Source organism: Scyliorhinus torazame, chromosome 28 (genome assembly GCF_047496885.1).
Source record: "Scyliorhinus torazame isolate Kashiwa2021f chromosome 28, sScyTor2.1, whole genome shotgun sequence".
Taxonomy (NCBI): domain Eukaryota; kingdom Metazoa; phylum Chordata; class Chondrichthyes; order Carcharhiniformes; family Scyliorhinidae; genus Scyliorhinus; species Scyliorhinus torazame.
This window is the reverse complement of record NC_092734.1, coordinates 5,588,905-5,605,815: the sequence shown is the minus strand read 5'-3', so window position 1 is coordinate 5,605,815 and position 16,911 is coordinate 5,588,905. Positions and strand designations below refer to the sequence as shown.

At 47.9% G+C, this 16,911-nt stretch overlaps 1 protein-coding gene across 6 annotated transcripts in view; it reads left to right on the top strand.

The window, feature by feature from the left end:
• Positions 1 to 16,911, top strand: part of ccser2a (coiled-coil serine-rich protein 2a) — an 883,756-nt gene that overhangs the window by 120,311 nt on the left and 746,534 nt on the right. For 5 of the 6 annotated variants that reach the window (XM_072491378.1, XM_072491379.1, XM_072491376.1 and 2 more), the window contains exon 4: positions 11,364 to 11,575. In XM_072491378.1, the coding sequence (XP_072347479.1) occupies positions 11,364 to 11,575 (212 nt within the window). The remainder of the gene's footprint in view (positions 1 to 11,363; positions 11,576 to 16,911) is intronic. The other variant, XM_072491377.1, reaches the window with a different exon arrangement.

Sequence of the window (16,911 nt, the reverse complement as noted above, 5' to 3'; positions counted from 1 at the left end):
AACATCAGCCTCTCTCACCCCCTGGACTCCCGGGTCTTCTGACACTCCCAAAATCTCCATCTCTGGACTCGGTGCCACCCTCACCTTTAACACCCTGGACATGACATCTGCAAATTCCTGCCAGAATCCCCTGAGCTTCGGGCATGCCCAAAACATGTGGACATGATTTGCGGGCCCTCCTCAACATCGCCCACACCTGTCCTCTACCCCAAAAATGTGCTCATCCGGGCAGGCTGATCCTGGCACATGATGAGGACGTATTGACTCTGCTCAGGGCATCTCCCACAGACCCGCCTCTAATTCCTTTCCCTACTCATCTTCCCATTTATGTTTTGTCTCCCATATTTGGGTTTCCTCCCACTCTGAGTTCTTTTAAATTTCCGATACCTTCCCTTCTACCACCCCCGTTCTAGAAACTACCTTATCCTGTATCCCCTGTGGCGGAAGGAGCGGAAAGATAAAAAACCTGCCGTTGCACAAAATCCCTTACCTGGAGATATCAGAACCCTTTCCCTCCCGGCAATTCAAACTTTACTTTCAGATCCTCCAGACCGGGAAAGCGCCCATCAATAAACAGATCCCCCAGCCTCTCAATACCCGCTCTCTGCCACCTCCGAAACCTCCCATCCGTCATCCCCGGCACAAACCAGTGATTACCACAGATTAGAGCCCACACCAATGCTTGCTCTACTCCAATATGCTCCCACCATGTCCCTAGAATCTCAGAGCCTCCACTACCACTGGGATCGTGGAGTACCGGGCCGGCGAGAACATCAGAGATGCCGTTACCATGCCCCCAATCTTGTGTTCTTACACGATGCCACCTCCCGCTCCCACACCGACGCCTACCCAACCACCCAGTTCCTAATCATGGCTATATTTGCCACCCAGTAGTACTTCCTAAAGTTCGGCAGTGCCAGCCCTCCTTCCCCTTGGCTCCGCTCCAGCAACACTTTCTTTACTCGCAGGGTTTTACCCGCCCACACAACCCCAGATATCACCCTGTTCACCCGCTTAAAAAAGGCCTTTGGAATATGAATAGGGAGGCACTGAGAAACAAACACAAATTTCGGGAGAACCGTCATCTTTACGGTCTGTACCCTCCCCGCCATTGACAACAGGAGCATGTCCCACCTCCGGAAGTCCTCCTTCATTTGTTCCACTAATCGGCTCAGATTTAATTTGGGTAGCTGCTCCCATCCCCAAGCCACCTGAATGCCCAGGTAACGAAAACTCCCCCCCCACCACCTTAAACGGCAACACCCCAGTCTCCTCTCCTCCCCCCTCGCATGGATCACAAAGACCTCACTGTTACCCATGTTCAATTTGTAACCCGAGAACCGGCCCAATTCCCCTAGGATCCGCATAATCTCTCCCATCTCCCCTAATGGGTCAGAATTATATAGGAGCAGGTCGTCTGCATATAGCGAGTCTCCATTATGGGCACTGACACCCCCCCCCCCCCCCCCCCCCCCCCCCCCCCCCCCCCCCCCCCCCGCTCACTTGTAAGTCCATCCAGTATGGGGCATGATCCAACACGATTGTCGAATACTCGGCATCCACCACCCTCGCCAGCAAAGCCTTGTTCAAAACAAAATAAGTCAATCCGGGAGTACACTTTGTGAACCTGGGAGAAAAAAGAAAACTCCTTCGCTCTTGGCTGTCCAAACCTCCACGGATTACACACACACCCCCCCCCCCCCCCCCCCAATCTGTTCCATAAACCTTTTTAGCTCCTTCACCACAGCTGGCACCCTCCCTGTCCTTAAACTCGACCGATCTAACCTTGGTTCAGTGACCGTATTAAAGTCCCCTCCCATGATCAACCCATGTGAGTCCAGGTCCGGGATCATCCCCAACACCCGCCTCCTAAACTCCGCGTCATCCCAGTTTGGTAAGGAAATATTTACTAAGACAACTGCCATCCCCTCCAACTTCCCACTTCCCATAACATACCTACCCCTGAATCCGCCACTATTTTCCCTACCTCAAATGAAACCTGCTTATTAATCAAGATTGCAACCCCCCTAGTTTTAGAATCTAAATGAAATCGAATGAAATTTAGAATCGAATGAAAATACCTGCCCTACCTAACCCTTCCTCAGCCTAGTCTGATCCACCACCCTCAGGTGTGTCTCTTGTAACATTGCCATGTCCGCCTTCAGCCTCTTCAGATGCGCGAACACACGAGCCCTCTTGACCGGCCTATTCAGCCCCCTCATGTTCCATATGATCAGCCTGATCTTTTTTCTATATAAATTAGATTTTTGAAAGAGTTCCACTTTAATTCTGCAACAACAAATTGAACTTAACAATGTCTATCCACGTTGTCACTAAGAAATGAGTACTGTGTTCCATTAATGGGTGTTCTGTAGGGTTGAGGGCATTTACATGTGCACTACTGTTGGTACATAGGAGTTTTGGCTTTGATGAATGCAAAATTTGTTAAATGTAAATTGGGTATTAGACTGTGGAGGAAGGTGTGACACTGCAGTTGTGTACTGCAAGTGCAACCTTGGGCAGTCTTGCACTATGGAATAAATTTGAGTGTTTGATTTGAGTTTGGGCACATTTAGCAGGTAAGTGTCAAAACCAAAAATGGGTTTGGTTTGAGACCAGTTTGCAGGTGATCCTGTGAGTGGTGTAGATAGGATTCCAATGCTGCATCATAATTTGCATAGTCACCTTGAGCTTGATTCCTTTTAATGTTTACACTATCATCCCTCATGATGTCATATTACCATTGCCATTTGCTGTCAATCGCTACCTCAGTTTATTCTCTTAATCTTAATGGAATAATACGTCCTTGAAGATTCTCTTCAACGATTGAGTTCTTCAATCTTTCCTCATTGCTCTGACGTGGTAATGTCAGGAAGGTATCGCTTTTGCCCTCATTTGCCACGGGTGAGATCCGAGAGGATTGGAGGATAGCCAATGTTGTACCGTTATTTAAGAAGGGTTGCAAGGATAATCTGGGTAATTATAGGCCAGTGAGCTTGATGCCAGTGATTGTTGGAAAAGATTCTCGGAGATAGGATCTATGCACATTTGGAAGTGAATGGTCTTATTGCGACAGACAGCACGGTTTTGTACGAGGGAGGTCATGTCTCACTAATTTGATTTAATTTTTTGAGGAGGTGCCAAAAATGATTGACGAGGGAAGAGCTGTGGATGTTGTCTGCATAGACTTTAATAAAGCATTTGATAAGGTCCCTCATGGCAGGCTGTGCAAAAGATTAGATCACATGGGGTCAGGGGTGAACTAGCTGGATGGATCCAGAACTGGCTTGGCCATAGAAGACGGAGGGTAGCATTGGAAGGGTGTTTTTCAGAATGGAGGTCTGTAACTATTGGAGTTATGCAGGGATTAGTACTGGGACCTCTGCTCTTTGTAATATATCTACATGACTTGGAAGAAAACGTAGCGGGTCTGATTAGCAAGTTTGCGGATGATACTAAGATTGCAGGAGTTGCAGATAGTGATGAAGATTGTCAGAGAATACACCAGGATAGCGATAGGCTGCAAAATTGGGCAGAGACACGACAGATGGAATTTAACCCGGACAAATACAAGGTGATGAATTTTGGGAGATACAATTCAGGTGGGAGTTATAAAATAAATGGCAGAAGCATAGAGACACAGAGATCTGGACGTGCAGGTCCACAGATCCTTAAGTGGCAGCACAGGTGGAAATGGTGGTGAAGAAAGCATATGGCATGCTTGCCTTCATAGGACGGAGTATCGAGTATAAAAGCTTGAAAATTGTTACAATTATATAGAACGTTGGTTAGGCCACATTTGGAATACTGTGTCCAATTCTGGTCACTGCATTACCAGAAGGACGTGGAGGCTTCGGAGAGAGTACAGAAAAGGTTTACCAGGATGTTGCCTGGTATGGAGGGTATTAGCTATGAGGAGAGATTGAATAAACTGGGATTGTTCTCCCTAGAGAGACGGAGGCTGAGGAGCGACCTGATAGAAGTTTATTAAATTATTAGGGCTATAGGTGGGGTGAACAAGAAGTTTTTTCCCAGGGCGGAAATGACAATTACAAGGGGGCACAGGTTCAATGTGAAGGGGGAAAGGTTCAGTGGAGATGTGCGGGGGAAGTTTTTTTACACAGAAGGGTGGTGGTGACCTGGAATGCACTGCCAAGTGAGGTGGCTGAGGCAGATACGTTAGTGACCTTTAAGACTTATCTGGATAGGCATATGAACAGACAGGGTTTAGAAGGATACAGGCAGTTGGTCTAGATAGGACAAGTGATCGGCATAGGCTTGGAGGGCCGAAGGGCATGTTCCTGTGCTATATTGTTCTTTGTTTCCCACTGTTTATTTCTTTTGCCTGTTCCCGTATCTTGTTAGCTTTCATCTTTCCTCATAATATGCTCTTTGCCACTTGCCTATCCATGTCCAACATATTTCAATCCCTTTATATGTAGTTTGCCTGTTTCCCAATGTTTGAGCTTCCACCTTGACTTTGTGTGATCTGCAATCTTCTATTTGCTTTTGTTTCAAGATGTAAATAAATAATTTCTACCCATTAAGGACAGCAGTGGCTCAGCATTGATACTGTTGGCATCATCTCCCTGATCCCTTGTCATTGTGATACAGCTTTATTAAGAAACCACATTTTGCTTTTGCTGGTTTAGTCAAGTCTCAGACTAACTCACAAGCTTGCCTGTTGTTCCATGCTTTACTACTATTAACATAATAAGCTTTGCTATAATCCAGATATGTAAAAGGTACAGAATTTTCATTACTGATGAGGTCGGCCCATAAAACAATTCCAGTGAATTTGTTGGGATGAGCTTCCTCTCAATCCCTTCCTATAATTCTCTCCCTAAACTTCTCCATCACTCTCTTTTCTCCCTTAAGCTCCTTAAAGCCTAGCTATTTAATCAAGCTTTTGGCACGTCCCTTAATATCGCCATATGTGGCTGTGTCTTCATTCTATTGGATGCTCCAGTGAAGCACCTTGGGGCGTTTACAGCATTTAAAATGGAAATAAAAAAGGAAGTGACTATCGTGCCTGTGTTTAATTGGCCCCTCTTTCAAGGTTGGTTTCTAACAATTTACTCACAACAGTTGTTGAACTAACAAACCTGTAGCCCACCCCCCCCTTTTAAATGAATACCATTGCGATAACAGTTTTCCAATCCACAGCTTAACTCTTTCCCTGAAGGTAGTGGTTGATTTTTCTGGGTCATTCCTTTCGAAGTACACGTTGTCATGGTGTGCCATCCCTTTGGGTTGTGGTGAATGGAACTACTGTTAATTCACCCGTGCACTGTGATATCATGTTACTGCTGTATCATGTTACGTTGTGTGTTTAACCCTATGGGCTCCACCTATGGGCCATTGTACGGCTTCACCCACAGGGGGATATGTCAGGGCATGTACAGGCTCACCCATGGCTCTACCCCTTACAGGAAGTATAAAGGCAGCTGACCTGCGGGGCCGCATTCATTGTTGTACCGGTCACAGGCAGGCTCAGTTGTAAGCTGATTAAAACCACTGTTTACTTCTCAACGTGTCTCTCAGTGAATTGATGGTCGCATCAATTTAATCAGCTTAAAATACTACGATGGAATCAGCCCTCCAACCTGATAGACTGGAACTCGATCCACAGGCCACGGAGGCGAGAGAAATTTTTTTGCACTGGCTTCGATGCTTCAAGGCTTATCTCGCCGCGTCGTCTACGCCATCTGTCACGGACGAACAGAAACTGAGTCTTCTCCACGCACTGGTGAGCCATCGTATTTCTGTCCAGCTCGACGGCGCCGCGTCCTATACAGAGGCCCTCTCACTACTCGAGCGCATATGTGAACGAGGTCTACGCGTGACACATCTTCACCACTCGCCGCCAGAGCCCCGGGGAGTCGCTAGATGACTACCTACGCAACCTCAAAGCCCTCGCGCGCAACTGTAACTACCAGGCCGTTACGGCCCCTCAGCATATGGAGCTAGCTATCCGAGACGTTTACGTGGCGGGGGTCCGATCGAACTCTGTAAGACAGCGCCTGCTCGAAAAAGGGCCCCAGGACCTGGAGGACACGGTAACACTAGCTACCTATCTGGAGGTCGCGTTTCAGAGTCTTACTGCGTTCCTGGCTGATCACGCGACCCCCTCGTGGGCCCCCGACCAGAGACTACCCCAGGCTTGGGCCGCGCGGCTGGCTGCCCGCCCATCATGGGAGGCTGCCCTGCTATTTTTGCGACCAGTCCCAACACCCCCGACAGCACTGCCCGGCCCGCAACGCAAACTGTAGGAACTGCGGGCGAAAGGGACACTTCGCCAACGTCTGCCTGGCCAGGTCTAAAAACTCGAACTCACAGACCCGATCCACAGACCCACAGGCCCGCAGACCCCGCAAAGTGGCAACGTGTCTGCCGACTCCGCCTCCGGACAACACGTGCGACTCATGGGGGACGCCATCTTGGCCATCCTCCCCCACGCGGCCGGCCACGTGCGATCCATGGGGGCCGCCATCTGCTACACTGCCCGAGATGTACGAACGACATGGACAGCAGCCATCGCGGGACCGCCCCAGCACCTCCGATCATGCCGCCGGCTACCCCCAGCTCAGTGCGGTCACCCTGGACCAGTAGTGACCGAAGCACCTCCGGAGCTCCATGATGGCCGTCCGGGTAAACAGGTACGAGACACCTTGCCTTTTCGACTCCGGGAGCAAAGCGAGCTTCATTCACCCAGACATGGTAAGACATTGTTCGCTCCCAATATTCCCGACACAACAAACTATCTCCCTCGCCTCTGGGTTGCACTCGGTACAAATCCAAGGGTGCACTACTGCAACCCTAGCGATCCAGGGCGCTGAGTACGCTAATTTTAAACTATATGTGCACCCAGACCTCTGTGCTCCTCTCCTCTTGGGACTCGATTTTCAGTGCAACCTTGGGAGCCTAACTCTTAAATTTGGGGGGGCCCTGCCCCCGCTCATCATATGCAGCCTCGCGACCCTAAAAATCGACCATCCCCCCCCCCCTCTTTGCGAACCTCACCGCCGATTGTAAGCCAATAGCCACCAGGAGCAGGCGGTATAGTATGCAGGGCAGGACGTTCATTAGGTCCGAGGTCCAGCATATAGAACATAGAACATAGAAAAATACAGCACAGAACAGGCCCTTCGGCCCACGATGTTGTGCCGAACCTTTGTCCTAGATTAATCATAGATTATCATAGAATTTACAGTGCAGAAGGCGGCCATTCGGCCCATTGAGTCTGCACCGGCTCTTGGAAAGAGCACCCTACCTATAGTCAACACCTCCACCCAACATTAAGGGCAATTTATCATGGCCAATCCACCTAACCTGCACATCTTTGGACTGTGGGAGGAAACCGGAGCACCCGGAGGAAACCCATGCAGACACTGGGAGGATGTGCAGACTCCACACAGACAGTGACCCAAGTCGGAATCGAACCTGGGACCCTGGAGCTGTGAAGCAATTGTGCTATCCACGATGCGACCGTGCTGCCCTGAAGAACAAATAAATCTAAACTATATCATTTTACCATAATCCATGTACCTATCCAATAGCTGCTTGAAGGTCCCTAATGTTTCCCACTCAACTACTTCCACAGGCAGTCTTGTGGGAAGGGGGTCATAGAAGCCAGCAAAAGCCCCTGGAGAGCTCAGGTGGTGGTCGTCAAGACCGGGGAAAAGTTCCGGATGGTGGTTGATTACAGCCAGACCATTAACCGCTATACGCAAATCGATGCGTACCCCCTTCCCCGGATTGCAGACATGGTAAATCAGATCGCGCACTACCGCATGTTCTCTACGGTAGATCTGAAGTCTGCATATCACCAGCTCCCAATCCGCCCGGAGGACCGCCACTACACGGCGTTTGAGGCAGATGGCCGCCTTTTCCATTTCCTCCAGGTCCCCTTTGGCGTCACAAACAAGGTTTCGGTGTTCCAACAAGCAATGGACCAAATGGTGGACCAATACGGGCTGCGGGCCACGTTTCCGTGCTTGGACAATGTAACCATCTGCGGCCATGATCAGCAGGACCACGACGCCAACCTCCACCGATTTCTCCAAACCGCCCAAATACCTCACCTACAACAAGGAGAAATGCGTTTTCTGCACAACCAGGCTAGCCATCCTCGGCTACGTCGTGGAAAACGGGGTCCTAGGGCCCGACCCTGACCGTGTGCGCCCCCTCCTCCAATTCCCTCTCTCTCTGCCCCAAGGCCCTGAAGAGGTGCCTTGGATTTTTCTCCTATTACGCCCAGTGGGTCCCCCAGTATGCGGACAAAGCCCGCCCACTATTTAAGGCCACCATTTTTCCACTGGCAGCCGAGGCTCGCCCGGCCTTCAACTGCATCAAGGCAGACATTGCCAAAGCTGCAATGCGCACGGTGGACGAGTCCGCCCCCTTCCAGGTGGAGAGCGATGCCTCAGAGGTCGCTCTCGCCGCCACGCTCAACCAAGTAGGCAGACCGGTAGCGTTCTTTTCCCGCACCCTCACCACCTCTGAAATTTGACACTCCTCGGTCGAAAAAGAAGCCCAAGCCATTGTGGAAGCCGGAAGGTACTGGAGGCACTACCTCGCTGGTAGGAGGTTTACCTTAATCACCGACCAACGATTGGTTGCCTTTATGTTTGACAATACGCAGCGAGGCAAGATCAAGAATGACAAGATCTTGAGGTGGAGGATCGAACTCTCCGCCTATAACTACGATATAGTATATCGACCTGGGAAGCTCAACGAGCCCCCAGATGCCCTGTCCCGCGGCATGTGCGCCAGCGCGCAAGATGACCGATTACGTGCTATCCACGATGGCCTCTGCCACCCGGGGGTCACCCGGCTCGCCCACTACATCAAGGCCCGCAACCTGCCCTCCTCCATCGAGGTCAAAGCTGTAACCAGAGACTGCCAAATCTGTGCGGGGTGTAAACCGCACTTCTATCGACCAGATAAGGCCCACCTGGTAAAGGCGTCCCGGCCCTTTGAACGCCTTAGTATCGATTTCAAAGGGCCCCTCCCCTCCAATAATCGCAACACGTACTTCCTGAACATCATAGACGAGTTCTCCCGTTTTCCGTTCGCCATTCCCTGCCCCGATATGACCACTCCCACAGTCATCAAAGCCCTGCATAGTGTCTTTACCCTGTTCGGCTTCCCCAGCTATGTCCACAGCGACAGGGGCTCGTCGTTCATGAGCGACGAACTGCGTCAGTACCTGCTCAGTAAGGGCATCGCCTCGAGCAGGACTACCAGCTATAACCCCAGGGGAAACGGGCAGGTGGAGAGGGAGAACGCGACGGTCTGGAAGACCGTCCTACTGACCCTACGGTCCAGGAATCTCCCGGTTTCTCACTGGCAGGAGGTCCTCCCCGATGCGTTCCACTCTATTAGGTCCCTCCTTTGCACGGCCACAAACCAGACCCCTCATGATCGCTTGTTTGTTTTCCCTAGGGGAGCTACCACAGGGCCCTCGCTTCCGCCCTGGCTGATGACACCGGGTCCAGTCTTCCTCCGAAAACATGTTCCGAGCCATAAGACCGATCCCCTGGTAGAGAGGGTCCAGCTCCTGCACTCCAACCCACACTATGCGTATATCAGACACCCCTATGGCCGGCAAGATACCGTCTCCCTCCGGGACCTGGCGCCCGCAGGCTCCGACACCACGACCACTACTGCATCCCCCACACTAGGTCCCGTCCAACCTCCCATGTTCAGCGCCCATACCCCTATCCAACCTCCGATGTTCAGCGCGCCTACCCCGATATGGTTCTCGCGCTCCCTCCCACCCGCCGCACCGGTCCACAAGAATGAAGCTCCGAAAGAGCCACTCCAGGAGTCCACGCCTGTGCCTGCCATCCGGGCCCAGCTCCACAGCCACCCAAAACGGCTGCAACACCAGTGCTTCGGCGGTCGCAACGTACGATCCGGGCACCGGACCGACTGAATCTGTAAACCCGTCACCCCTGCCGGACTTCCATTTTTTAAATGGGGGGTGAATGTGATGAATGGAACTACTGTTAATTCACCAGTGCACTGTGATATCATGTTACTGCTGTATTGTGTTACGTTATGTGTTTAAACCTGTGGGCTCCACCTATGGGCCATTGTACGGCTTCACCCACGGGGGGATATGTCGGGGCATGTACGGGGCTGCATTCATTGCCGTACCGGTCACAGGCAGGCTCAGTTGTCAGCTGATTAAAACCACGGTTTATTTCTCAACGTGTCTCTCAGTGAATTGATGGTTGCATCATGGGTCTAATCTCTTCTTTAACTCAACCTTTCAGTGATCACCTCATCTGAAGTGTCCATTTCTCTTTATTCATCTGTCCCCATGATAATTCAGTTTCGCTGCTAGGAAAGTCGGCTGTTGTCTTTGGTATGTGTAAGGTACTTTGCTCACTTTCTGAAGTACACACATACTGTTAATATATTTGAACAGGCTAACACCTTGATTGCTGATCCAGCTGAGAGTTAATGAACACAGATAGAGTTTTTTAAAGCTTGAACCTTTATGATACCATTATAACCAGTAAATATCTTGAGCAATGTTGGCTCTTCCATTTCCCTGTAGCTTTGGATGAGAAACACAAATGCTGTAAGGTTTAAGACAATATCCCAAAACATGACCAGGCCTTTGCACTGGATACATTCTCAGAAATGTTTTCCGACCAGTGGTGCAGTGGAGAAGAAAAATTAGATTGGGTAACTGGTTTCAGGGAAAAGTTTGGTAGTTCTGAGAAAATATTATTAGGAATACAATTTGCGGATCCCAATCCCCTCGTGCTGCACAGATGCAAATATAAGTGTCAGTGCACTTAGAGGAGCGCTTTTCTACTTGTTTCACTTGTAACCTGATTTGTATTGTGACCTATCTATATCCCAAGCTCGATTTGATTACTTTGCTATGTGTAATACTTGTATGATCCTGCAATAAATTATAGTTATGAGAATCATAGATCCTGGATGCTTCTGCAATACGAACTGCCCCTTGTTTTTCACATTCAACGGGCCAGCATGTCAGTTGTTCCATAAGCAAAGGTCAGTACATTAAATGGAAAGGGATATTTGGCTCCATATAGTGCCCCAGAAGCTACTCCAATCAGCTGGAGATTTCTTATTAACGTATGCACTGACACTTTAAAGTAAAATGGCTGCTTTCTATTTTGTATACTCTGCTTTACACATGGCGCTTGTGTATCTTGGCTGATAACAATATTGATGATGTATTTCAGATGTCCAATTCCTAAACTATTTTAAAGTATATATGTCCTTGATGACCTGGTGATAGGCTTTGAAAAAGGTTGTTGCTTCTGTCATTGTGTAGTAACACATTTTGTTGTTGTCACTTTTTGTGTTTTGAGTAGACCACTGTAAAGATTTGGAGACCTCCCAGACCACTGCCTCAGGTAACGATGATCTTGTGTCTCCAGATGCCAACTACGCAATGGGTTCCTCCTTTGAACTTTCTCCTTCCAGTAGCTCAGCTGGCACTTACATGTGGGATGAAGAGGGCATGGAGGCACTTGGTACCGTCCAGCAGTGCGGCAGCCTTGAGTCTTCAGAGATGAACAGCCTGGTAAGAAAAGGCATTTTATACGTTTGATTTGGGATGGGTTCTTAATTATACAAATATTCCTTAAAGCATTTACACTGTTGTTCACAGCAACGTCCCAGGGGACTACAGTATCTTCAAAAAAGGGATTTAAATAGAGTTGAAGACCATTATTTTGTGTTTAACAATTGCATTTCTCAGTATCAAAGTTAAATGGTTAGATCTACATCATTCTCAAAGCCTCTAACTGTACAATGGGTGGTTCTTTATTGTATGGAGAACTTTGGTCAGTGGATATTGTCATTTTAATTTCTCTATGAATAGATGAGAAAGGAAAAACATTGACTAATTTTAAGAGAAAAGGGTAGATCAACTTGCAGTGTTGAATTGTGGTGCAGCATTGTTCAGCAATGAATAATTACACAACAGAGACACCATGTGGGGAAAATAAACAACTGCAACTTCAGACAAACACCAGGATTGTGTATGAACAGGAGGAAATTCAGCCCCATAAGTGTGATCCATTATTTTGTGAGTGTAGTTGATCTGTATCCTAAATCCATCCACCCGTATTGGCTCTATTTCTCTTAATAGGCTTGAATAGTAAAAGTTTATTAATGCGAGATTTAAACTTATTAATTAAATTGTCATCTACTGCTTTTTGTCGGAGAGTTCCTCTTTTCCATATGAATATATGAATGAGAAACAGGAGTCTGTTACTTGGCCCCTCGTGCCTACTCCACCATTCAATACGATCATGGCTGATCTGATTGGAAACTCAACTCTACATTCCAGCCTACTCACAACCTTTCGCCCCCCTGTTTATCAAGAATCTATCTACCTCTGGCATAAAAATATTCAAAGACTGTGCTTCCACTGCCTTTTCAGGAAGAAAGTTCTGAAGATTCACGGCCCTCCGAGGAAAAACTTCTCATCTCTCTCAGAAGTTCTAAATTCTCTCACAAGAGGAAACATCCTCTCCATGTCCACCCTGTCAAGTCCCCTCGGGATCTTTCACGTTTCAAACAAGTTGCCTCTTATCATCAAAACTTTAGCGATACAAGCCTAGCCTGTCTAATCTTTCCTTAATAGCTTCTTGCATTTTCCCTGGCAGATGTTAAGCTAACTGGCCTGTTGTTTCCTGGTTTCGGTCTCTCCTTTGTTGAATAAAGGAGCTGCATTTGCTATTCTCCAATCTAATAGAACCATCTCTGAATCGAAGGAATTTTGGAAGATTAAAACCAATGCATCAACTACCTCACTAGCCACATCTTTTCAGGACTTTTGATGAAGCCCATTAGTACCTGGGGATTTGTCAGCCTCAACTCTAACAAAATTGTTTAGGCTCCCTTCTCTGGTGACTAATTTTCCCGAGTTCCTCCCTCTCTTCCTTTTCCAGATTTGCAGCTTTTCTGCAATGTCACTTGTATCATGGTGATACCTGTTCAATTCATCTGTCATATCCTTAATTTTCATTATCAATTCACCAGACTCACTCTATAGGACCAACGCTCACTTTATTAACTCTTTGCTTTTTATATCTTTTCCATCTTCTGACCTGCCAGCCATCCTTGTGAAATTATGTGCTTTTCTTCGTGTTTTTTAAGTCTATTTGTTGGGATTTTCAATTTTTAAAATAAAATATGTGCGACAAACAAACCAACAAAAGCAGGTGTCCGTGTGCAACAGGTATAGCACAAAACAACAGTCATTACAGAATTGGGAACAAATAAGACCGGATGATTCAGGGACAAAATGCTCAACATGTTCCATCCATGGAGAATTGACCTGTCTGCACCCAAGCAGGGCAATATTATAGACCTACATCTCCCCCACAGCGACATAACAAAATGACAGAAGAAGAAAGTAATACCCCGAGAACTCCAGCACTAAAGGCAATCAACAAACTCTTACAGTGCAATTTAAACTCTTCTCACACTGGAACAGGTAGCCATCTTGCAGTTAGATGGCAAAATGATAAAAACAATGTCCAATGTGGGTAGGTCCACATCAGCGAGGTGAGGGTTGGGGAAGGGTCCGAAGGCTGTGTCCAATAGTTATCCTTATTCATTTCATCTTGGGAGTTGGAAGGGGCCCACTTAGTGGTTGGTTTGCCTGTCCTCGTCTAGTAGAAATATCTTTGGAGGTGGTTTGTGGATACGAGGAGTTAGTTCTGACAGAACTTAGAACATAGAACATAGAACATTACAGCGCAGTACAGGCCCTTCGGCCCTCGATGTTGCGCCGACCTGTGAAACCAGTCTAAGCCCATCTACACTATTCCCTTATCGTCCATATGTCTGTCCAATGACCATTTGAATGCTCTTAGTGTTGGCGAGTCCACTACTGTTGCAGGCAGGGCATTCCATGCCCTTACTACTCTGAGTAAAGAACCTACCTCTGACATCTGTCCTATATCTATCTCCCCTCAATTTAAAGCTATGTCCCCTCATGCTAGACATCACCATCCGAGGAAAAAGGCTCTCACTGTCCACCCTATCTAATTCTCTGATCATCTTGTATGCCTCCATTAAGTCACCTCTTAACCTCCTTCTCTCTAACAAAAACAGCCTCAAGTCCCTCAGCCTTCCCTCATAAGATCTTCCCTCCATACCAGGCAACATTCTGGTAAATCTTCTCTGCACTCTTTCCAATGCTTCCACATCCTTCCTACAATGCGGCGACCAGAATTGCACGCAATACTCCAAATACGGCTGCACCAGAGTTTTGTACAGCTGCAACATGACCTCATGGCTCCGAAACTCAATCCCTCTACCAATAAAAGCTAACACACCGTATGCCTTCTTAACAACCCTCTCAACCTGGGTGGCAACTTTTCAGGGATCTATGTACATGGACACCGAATTCTCTCTGCTCATCCACACTACCAAGAATCTTGTCATTAACCCAGTACTCTGTCTTCCTGTTATTCCTTCCAAAATGAATCACCGCACACTTTTCTGCATTAAACTCCATTTGCCACCTCAGCCCAGCGCTGCAGCTTATCTATGTTCCTCTGTAACTTGTAACATCCTTCTGCACTGTCTACAACTCCACCGACTTCAGTGTCATCTGCAAATTTACTCACCCATCCTTCTACACCCTCCTCCGGGTCATTTATAAAAATGACAAACAGCAGTGGCCCCAAACAGATCATTAAGGTTTGTGAGGCACGACCTACCCTTCACAAAACTGTGTTGACTATCTCTAATCAAATTATTCCTTTCCAGATGATTATACATCCTATCTCTTATAAATCTTTCCAAGACCTTGCCCACAACAGAAGTAAGGCTCACTGGTCTATAGTTACCGGGGTTGTCTCTACTCTCCTTCTTGAACAAGGGGACAACATTTGCTATCCTCCAGTCTTGCACTATTCCTGTAGACAAAGTTGACTTCAAGATAAAAGCCAAAGGCTCAGCAATCTCCTCCCTAGCTTCCCAGAGAATCCTAGGATAAATCCCATCTGGCCCAGGGGACTTATCTATTTTCACACTTTCCAGAATTGCTAACACCTCCTCCTTATGAACCTCAAGCCCTTCTAGTCTAGTAGCCTGAATCTCAGTATTCTCCTCGACAACATTGTCTTTTTCCTGTGTGAATACTGACGAAAAATATTCATTTAGCACCGCTCCTATCTCCTCAGACTCCAAGCACAACTTCCCACTACTGTCCTTGACTGGCCCTACTCTTACCCTAGTCATTCTTTTATTCCTGACATATCTATAGAAAGCTTTAGGGTTATCCTTGATCCTACCTGCCAAAGACTTCTCATGTCCTCTCCTGGCTCTTCTTAGCTCTCTCTTTAGGTCCTTCCTAGCTAACTTGTAACTCTGGAGCGCTCTAACTGAACCTTCATGTCTCATCTTTACATGAGCCTCCTCCTTCCTCTTGACAAGTGTTTCGACTGCTTTAATAAACCACGGTTCCCTCGCTTGACCACTTCCTCCCTGCCTGACAGGTACATACTTATCAAGGACATGCAGTCGATGTTCCTTGAACAAGCTCCACATTTCCATTGTGCCCATCCCCTGCAGTTTTCCTCTCCATCCGATGCATCCTAAGTCTTGCCTCATCGCATCATAATTGCCTTTCCCCCAGATATAACTCTTCCCTGCGGTATATACCTATCCCTTTCCATCACTAAAGTAAACGTAATCGAATTGTGGTCACTATCACCAAAGTGCCCACCTACCTCCAAATCTAACACCTGTCCTGGTTCATTACCCAGTACCAAATCCAATATGGCGCCTCCTCTCGTTGGCCTATCTGCATACTGTGTCAGGAAGCCCTCCTGCACACATTGGACAAAAACGGACCCATCTAAAGTACTCGAACTATAGCGTTTCCAGTCAATATTTGGAAAGTTAAAGTCCCCCATAACAACTACCCTGTTGCTTTTGCTCCTATCCAGAATCATCTTTGCAATCCTTTCCTCGACATCTCTGGAACTTTTCGGAGGCCTATAGAACATCCCCAACAGGGTAACCTCTCCTTTCCTGTTTCTAACCTCAGCCCATACCACCTCAGTAGACGGGTCCTCATCAAACGTCCTTTCTGCCACCGTAATATTGTCCTTGACTAACAATGCCACCCCTCCCCCTCTTTTACCACCTTCCCTGAGCTGACTGAAATATCTAAACCCCAGCACCTGCAACAACCATTCCTGTCCCTGCTCTATCCATGTCTCCACAACATCGAAGTCCCAGGTATCAACCCATGCCGCAAGTTCACCCACCTTATTCCGGATGCTCCTGGCATTGAAGAAGTCACACTTTAAACCACCTTCCTGCCTGCCGGTACACTCCTGCAACTTTAAAACCTTACTCATGACCTCACTACTCTCAACCTCCTGTATACTGGAGCTACAATTCAGGTTCCCAATCCCCTGCTGAACTAGTTTAAACCCTCCCGAAGAGCATTAGCAAATTTCCCCCCTAGGATATTGGTACCCCTCTGGTCCAGGCGTAGACCATCCCGTTTGTAGAGGTCCCACCTACCCCAGAATGAGCCCCAATTATCCAGGAATCTGAAACCCTCCCTCCTGCACCATCCCTGTAGCCACGTGTTCAACTCCTCTCTTGTACTCCTTCTTCACGCTTCCTCTGACTTTGAAAGATTTTGGGTGTATTGCTTAGAATCATAGAATCTGCAGTGCAGAAGGAGGCCATTCGGCCCATTGAGTCTGCACCGGCCCTTGGAAAGAGCACCCTACTTTAGCCCACACCTTCACCCTATCCCCGTAACCCAGTAATCCCACCTAACCTTTTGGGACACTAAGGGGCAATTTAGCCTGGCCAACACGCCTAACCTGTACCTGGTTGTACTGTGTAAGGAAACCGGGGCACCCGCAGGAAACC